Source organism: Acanthisitta chloris, unplaced genomic scaffold, assembly GCF_000695815.1.
Source record: "Acanthisitta chloris isolate BGI_N310 unplaced genomic scaffold, ASM69581v1 scaffold4469, whole genome shotgun sequence".
Taxonomy (NCBI): domain Eukaryota; kingdom Metazoa; phylum Chordata; class Aves; order Passeriformes; family Acanthisittidae; genus Acanthisitta; species Acanthisitta chloris.
Genome location: NW_008690693.1, coordinates 46585 through 54931, shown reverse-complemented (window position 1 = coordinate 54931; position 8347 = coordinate 46585). Strand labels below are relative to the sequence as shown.

Below are 8347 nucleotides of genomic sequence, written 5' to 3'. Positions count from 1 at the left end.
TGACCGGGCCATCGACTGAAAAAAACCTTTCTAAATAGGTAACATTAAAATTCTTTGGAACAAATGGATTCCCTGACATGTACAGTCACATACAGAATTCTAGTTCTAAGCCTTCAAAGCAGAGAGGGAGAGAGGAAGAAAGAAAGAGATGAGAGTGTATGTATGTCAGATGAGGACGATTTGCTGAATCACACATCAAAGCAGGTGTAGGAGCAAAGCCGGTGTCAGATACTTTAAATACACAGTGGTACATCCAAACTCTGCAGAATTCAGTTCTGCGTTCCCGGACAGCACAGACACACTGCAGACAATGACTAAACCCAGCAATAGTAAAACCCTCCGAGAGGAGGTTGCAATTGAAAAGAGATTGAAGATTAAATCAAAGAATGTCACATTTAATATTCAGAACACTCTAACTGAATCCTTACTGCCTGGGCTATAAATGGAATCTTACCGTGGGTTGGAATGAGAAAGTGGGCTCATTTCTTTCTGATAGTGATGCTTCTGATTGACGGGCTAAGGGAAAGGAAAAATAATAGAATGTTTAGAAGGATGTAAGAGATCTTTTCTGAGCATACACATTTGCAGTTTCTGATATTAGAATTTTACAGTCTTTTTGTCTTATCTGCAGAATTAAAAATGGATATTCGGATCCTAACTGTGCAAAAACATGACTTAACAGATGATCCTTGTCTTGGTGGAAATACATATGAACTAAGGAGTCAACCACAGTCATTTCTCTACTGCCTGTAAGAGTATTGGGACTGAGTCAGGAAACTTCAGAGAGGGAAGATGGCAAAGTCTTGTCTGACAGAAAGGTCTGGACTGAACATAGGAAGCATGGTGCAGGAACTCTTGGTAGGCTCTGTGCAGAACCAACCATTCTTAAGACTAGAAAAACACCAGGCCAGAGCTAAGAGAGCTGGCAGGAGTGGTTCCTTTCTCCTCAGAAGCACAATTAACAGCATTCTTAGCAGTCCCAAAGTTCGTTGAAACACATATGATTCTGTGTGGCACTGCAACTTTGAAACCTGGAGTAACTGTTCATCAATAGCCAATGGTGAACTGTATCAACATTCATACAAAAGATGATAATTTTCCACAGCCTTCAAATCTTACCCACCCATTGTAGATATGTAGGTTTCAAACCACATTTGGTTGATGGCATTAAAACCAGTTATTTGCAGGAAAGAAGAGTATTCATAAACCAGTATAGAAATGCAAGGGTACTAAAATTCAGATATGTTTTCCATCAGAATGTATGTAGTGCTCCCAGAGGAGACTCCCCCTGTCATTATCACACCTCAAAAGCAATTCTAAACAATCATTGAAGCAAATGCAAAAGAAGTGAAAATATAAGCATACATTAACAATACTTGTACAGTTTAGTACATGAAGTCACAAAATAACAGGAAGTGCTATGAAAGCAATTTTTTTACACGAATAAAATGAGTATGTTCTCATGGTTTCAGAAAGTGGGAAGGGATGGTGTAAAATCTAAGTTCAGGATGAATGACATCCTAATTACTGCCCAATATGACTCACTGCCTGGTGGTGGAGAGTACAATTCCCAGATGATGGCTAGTGGAAGATTGAGGACGAGACAGAAAGTGAATTAGTCAGTCTATGAACCAGAATATCTGTCTAAATAATTTTTAGTCTCATTTCATAGTAAAGAATAGTCTGCTTCAGTTTTGCAATTTGACTTGATGTGAACAGATCCCTCCAGGGGTTGTCAAACTGAGCTCTCAGTTGGAATAATTCTGGGTTTAAATATCACTCCTCTTGTCTGTCAGGCTTCAGTTCTGCCAGACCATTTTTGTGTTAAGTGGCTTTCTTTTCTGAAAACTCACAAAGGAGGCCAAAAGACCTTCCACAAATTAGGTATGGACCTGGAAGTACTCTTTCAAATATTTTGCAGATCAAGACTTATGTGACTGAATTTATATTTAGGAAGTTGCTTGGGGAACAAGTAATCTTTCTTCTCTCTGAGTACTCCTTACTTGAAAGATGGGACTTAGTGGTGAGCATAACTTGGATTCTGCTAATGCAGCATTATACCACTACAAGTTTCCAGGATGTATCAATGAGTGATCTAGGAGGATCTTCCTTCTCCTTTGAATTTCTGACTGAGAAACAGGGACCATGTGCAATAAAATGTCCTGAATTCTCTTCCAGAATATATTTCTCCAGAATGTTTGTGCTATATCTGAAGTGGTGTTGGAAGTGTGGAAATAGCTGTCCAAGAAGTTGAATGGGCCAATTCCCTGACAGGGTAGGAAGGTCTTACTGGATCTCTAGAATAAAGCAAGGCATTTAAGCAGAAATGTTTTGCAAGCTTTGCAAATTTTCTTGGATAATGTGCCTATGTGTGGGTATAAACTTCACATTAAACTCTGCAATATATAAAAATATGTCTTTCATAGCATGGATTTTCACAGACCTTAAGATTTAAGAAAACATTCAGGTAACACGTGGGCAAATAAAATATTTTAAAACATTTAGTTCTACAGACACACATTATTGATTTGAAACTGTGCCCCAAACACATTTCACATGGGTTTACAATTCTCCTTCAAAGTAAATCCATTTTCAAATGGAAGTTTTTCATATTTATAACTGATAGCTATGCTGGGTAATGGATAATATTCAAAGTGATTTTATTCCTTTTTGGCTGTCATAGTTTACAGCAGCTGCTAAACAACTTAGATTTCAACATTTTCTCCTGACAGCACATATTCAGTTCTTGGTAAACTATCACAGAAAATAAAAATACAGTTTTAGTATATCTGTTTTACAGTTGTTTAAGGACATCTGTTCTAGCTGCAGCTTAGCAATATGATTGATCTATGTGCCTTTACATTCACAAGGGTTTCTCAGATTCATTAGAGTCAGGAACATGACAATTTTCAATGAATCTGGGAAGCAGACTAGCAGTGGAAAGTGATGACAAAAAAAACCCCTTCTAAAAGCGTGTTTTATATATAAAATATTACTTTGATATATAAATTATCTATCTAACATGCTTATACTCTGCCCTGCTTTGCAAAACAGCATAGGTATTTCAAAAAGAGATACACAAAAAGTTGCCTTCTGGTGGTGCTGTTGTCATAGATTCCAGTAAAGGACAAAAATGTATAAAATGAAGGAAAATTTGGAACAAAAATACTCCTTATTTATCTTTGAAAACCATAATAGAAAGCAATAGATACTACTGATTTTAAGAATTAGAAAGATACAACCTGGAAACACATGTAAGCATGAAAGTTTAATCGTGACAAGAATTTCAAGCTGCCCTTAATTTCTCAAACTACAATATGAGGATTATTTCTATGTCTTTTCTATATATTGCACTGCTAAAATCATTTGCCTATGCAACTGAAAGATGGCTACAGATAAATATATATGTGTATGTGTATATATATAAACTTTTCTGCAGTTTGTACCTCTGATTTTGGAAGGATTGAGCATTTTCAAATTCTCTTGGCTCAGCTCAAATGATGGTGGTACTAAAGATCAGTGACATAAAAACAAATTTGTTTTTATTCCACACATACATTTTTACATAATATATGTAAGGAATAAATAGACATGTAAGGAACACTTTTTATAAAAACTGCAAACTTAAGAAATGATGAGTTTACTGATATTGGGGGAGCAAGGGATTGAGAGCAGCTTTGTGGAGAAGGATTTGAGAGTATTGGTGGATGAAAAGCTGAACATAACTTGGCAGTAAGAGAGTTGAGGTTCAGCCTGGAGAAGAGATGGCTCTGAAAAGGTCTTATTGCAGCTGTCCAGGGCCTAAAGGGAGCTTACAAGAAAGATGGGGACAGATTTTTTAGCAGGGCATGTTGCTATAGCACAAGGGACAATGGTTTAAAACTAAAAGAGAGTAGATTGAGACTAGATGTAAGGAAGAAATGAGGCACTGGCACAGGCTTCCCAGAGAAGCTGTGGATACCACATCCCTGCAAGTATTCAAGGCCAGGTGGGATGGGGACCTGAGCAAACTGATGTAATGGAAGTTGTCCCCGCCCATGGCAGGGGGGTTGGATTAGATGACCTTTAAAGGTCCCTTCCAACCCAAACTGTTCTATAATTCCATGATTTTAGGTCTTACAGCAAGAACATGCATGGCAAAAGGCTTTTTCATTTCAGCTAACCATTTGAATACTGGCACAGCATTGCTGCTCTCAGAGTCTTCTGAAATGTTGCAAAGCATCTCAAAATATACTAACATTTAACACCAGTGTACCAACAATTCCCCCAACTACTCTTTTAAAAGCCTCTGTGTGAAAACAACTTGGGGTGATTAAATAATCCCCTTCATTAGCAAATGTTAATAACCTTCTACTAAAGGTCTAGAAAGAGAATTATCACCCTTACATAGATACTCTGCTTTTTCCCAAATATTGGAAGAGAATTACATGAAACAGTGTTAAACACACAAGTCCATACTCACAAAACTTGTATCACATCAATGAATAGCTGGTGCTCTGGCAGATATCTCAGAAAGGAAAATGTGTCATGAAACAATAGATTCTGTGCACTAACCAAGATGGTACTGGTACAATTATCACCCTTACATAGATACTCTGCTTTTTCCCAAATATTGGAAGAGAATTACATGAAACAGTGTTAAACACACAAGTCCATACTCACAAAACTTGTATCACATCAATGAATAGCTGGTGCTCTGGCAGATATCTCAGAAAGGAAAATGTGTCATGAAACAATAGATTCTGTGCACTAACCAAGATGGTACTGGTACACAGTTCCTCTCCAGAAAAGGTTTACTGGGTTGTATCACATCAATGAATAGCTGGTGCTCTGGCAGATATCTCAGAAAGGAAAATGTGTCATGAAACAATAGATTCTGTGCACTAACCAAGATGGTACTGGTACACAGTTCCTCTCCAGAAAAGCCGAAGTTTACTGGGTAGGGAAGACCTGGAAAGCTGAATTTCTTTGTTGTTGTGAGGGACTTAGTGGTAAATCTTTATCTGAGAAACATTAGGTTTGTTTTCTAAGTTATCTCTCATTGGAAATGAGGTTTTTGCCATTTAATCTTAAAACCTCAATGTCCACCCTGCAAAACACAGAGCAGAAACCTGGCAAGGCTGCAAGTGTGAGACACACCAGCACCTCAGTCAGCTGAGTGAAATGTGAAACACTTGTCTCTAAGACAAATATCTCGCCTTTGACACTTGAATTGTGTAAAGATGGCCATAAAAGACTGTTAGGTAAAACTACATCTATATTAAATTGCAATTTAAATTACTAACCTATTATATCTAAACACTTTTTTTTTGACTGATGCTATTAGTCTGAGGCTAGAGAAGCTGATCAAGGCAGTAAGATCAAAGGATTGTCTTTGCAATCACACTGTGCTTCACTGAATACTGGAGTAGTACATTTTACTTTAAAAGTTCATTTTGTTTTAGTCATGTAATTTGTATTAACCAAATCTGACATGTCTAAATATTCTTATCAATTTCCTTATAATTAAACTACTTGAAAATTAATGAGACTTTTATTCTCTATATTTAATTGAGTTCCATTTGTCCAGTCTTGCAGATTTACACCATGTTTGAGTCTACTGAGTACTGAGAAAGCGCATTGGAAATATGATTGAATCAACAAAATGTGTAATGTTGACATATCTCATATAGTTAAAACCCACTGATGTTTCTCTGATGTGCTGCAAAATATTACTCTGTAAACCAAGTTCTTCTTTGTACAATTAGCCACTTATCAATACTTTCCATTCATTTCACAGCAAAGTTCCAACACTGTGTTGATCATTCACTACAGAAGTTTGCTGCTACAGGCCTCGATTTAGGCTCTGTAGAACCTTGGGTGCAATTTTCACCCAACATTTTAGAGCATTTACTCTACAGCAGTTTATATTGGGGCAACACAGCTGTGTTTAATCTTCTAACATTGAATCTGCCTGAGAGTTGTGTTGTGTGCTTTATTTAAGCCACATTCATTGTTTATTATTGCTTCCACCATACTAAAAGTACAGTTATATTGCTGATATATAAATGGAGTATGAGGTTATCTAGTTTTACAGCAGCTCCTGCAAGTACCTTTATATAGTTCCTGAAATGTTATTCTGTGATTTCATACATTCAATACTTTTAGGTGGACTGTAACGAATACTCCTCTGCTCCTTACACCAGCACTCTGTCACAGTGCAGCTGTGTCTGATTTTGTACCACTTTGTACTAGGACAAATAATGATACAAGGTATAAAATACATAATGAGCACATACTAAGTGCTCAGAACCACTGCAGCGTTTTGCTGCTGTACTCCTGCTCCAGTCCTTTAAACATTTAGCTTTTCAGTAATGAGACTTTATCATTGTAAGAAGCAATTATTTTCCATTACTCACTCTGTAATGCAGCTGGGTTGCTGTATATATCTGGGTTTCATTCATTTTGGAACTATTTTTAAGTACTATATCACACACCTGCAGGTTGTCAGCCACTATTGTGACAAGCTGTACAGCCTACATGATTACTCAGGATTCTAGGAAGGAATATATATAATAGATTTGCTCTTTATCCATGGTGGTACTACAGAACCTGCTGGAGGTGCTATGAGTCTTGGTTGCATGTTTTACCTGGTAAGTTCCAAAAGCCTTCAGTAATGATGACTTACATTTCAATGATACTCAAAGAAATTTTAAGACCTCTGAGTCTCAGAATTGACAGAAACAATGCAGAGAAAATACTGTGGGTTTAGACTTACTGGTGGGAAACAGGAGTTCCAGGTTGCTGTATCATCATCACTGCTTGTACTGATGCTAACATTGCAGTTGTCCATCTGTGACATGCCCAGCCCGTGTGAGTTCCCAGTATCCTGTAATTCTTCATTTTGTTGTCTCTTCATGCTAGCCAGCATCTGTAGCTCAGATGAACTCAGTCTATCTGACTGGTAGTTTTTCCAGTCATACTCCTACGAAATAAAATGGAAAAGTCAACAATACAGACAGGACTGCAGAACAGAAAAGATGAATGAAACAGAGACCTTGGAGAATCTCTTGGATGGTCTTCAGAAAGCTACAATGCTAAAGGAGGAATGAAAAGTTTACTAGAAAAGATTAGTTAACAGCAGTTAACTAAGCTGCTGGATTAGTTATCCAGCAGCTAAAATTGCTCAAGCATTAAATGCAAATCTTGAAATAAACCCAATCACACAGTTATCACAGTATCATCAACACCATCAACATAACATTTAGTTATTTGTCAAGAGCAGCATAAAATTTCTCCAGAAAGCTACATGTCAGCACAAAATTTTAAAAGTTATTTTGGCAATTTGCTAGTGTATAAATTTCAAAATAAACTTCACTGTCTTTGTTTTTCTTTATGTCCATTGGTTGAATTGCAAATGTAACTCTAATTGTTATATTAAACTTGATGCATGGACCAAAAGCTTAAAACACATACTAACCATTTTGTACTTAAGCCTCACACAAAACCTTAAGATAAGATATTTTAAGATTATCCAACCTGCTGTGGCATCATCTTTGTTTAAAGAACTCTTCATTAAGAAAAACTTTCCCTTTTTTAAAGGGTCCACACAGATTGCTGTTTCACAACGGAACAGGTCTGATATTTGAGGTATCTAGTTTTGGTTCTGAATGGAATTACAAAGCATTTCTGCTTGCAATATGAACCCAAGCAATGACCTTCCTTCAGAGGATTTAGATCACTGCAGTGCTGCCCAGTGGGCTGCGAGACACTGTATGACAGTATCCCAAAGGGGACAGTGCTTTGATTCTAGTGAAGAGAATGGAGCTTTTAGACCAGAACGGTATCATGTTCCTGGCAGAAGAGACAATCTCAGAGTCTGTTTTGCTGTGAGAAGGTCCCAGGTAAGCAAAGACTGCAAGAACACACACAAATCAGCAGTACTAGGGATATGAACACTGCTAGCTTTTCCTGCTATGAAATGCAGTGTGTAAGATTTCAGTGTGCCTTCTAGGGGTACAAAAGTCACCATATAGAATACACACTGAAATATTACACACTGGAATTATGATTACAACCTCCTTTGCTTTCTTCCTATGTAATATAATACACAAGGTACAAGAACATGACATGAGATACTAGGGACAAGATGATGACAGAAGCAGTTTGCACTGCTGCCATCCCTTTTTTACCCCTGGCTTTTGAGGCTCAAGCTTTGTTCCAGAACAGTGTGATTATTATTACCATTTTTAGTCCTAAAAGAACACAAGATTTTCTCTAGAGCCTTTATGAACATGTATTACTCACTCTGTTACTATTAGTAATTTGCTCACTTCATCTGAAGCCTTCTTTGCTCTGATGTGTCAGA

The 8347-nt window shown here is 37.3% G+C and overlaps 1 protein-coding gene across 1 annotated transcript in view; it reads right to left on the bottom strand.

Annotated features, from left to right (window-relative positions):
* Positions 1-428: 428 nt before the first annotated feature.
* The window catches only part of LOC103809086 (chromosome unknown open reading frame, human C3orf67), a gene marked incomplete at its 3' end in the record, with an annotated part of 35133 nt that continues 27214 nt past the window's right edge, over positions 429-8347 (bottom strand). The window contains 2 exon segments of the mRNA XM_009081900.1: positions 429-516; positions 6758-6964. Of these exon segments, the coding sequence (XP_009080148.1) occupies positions 429-516; positions 6758-6964 (295 nt within the window).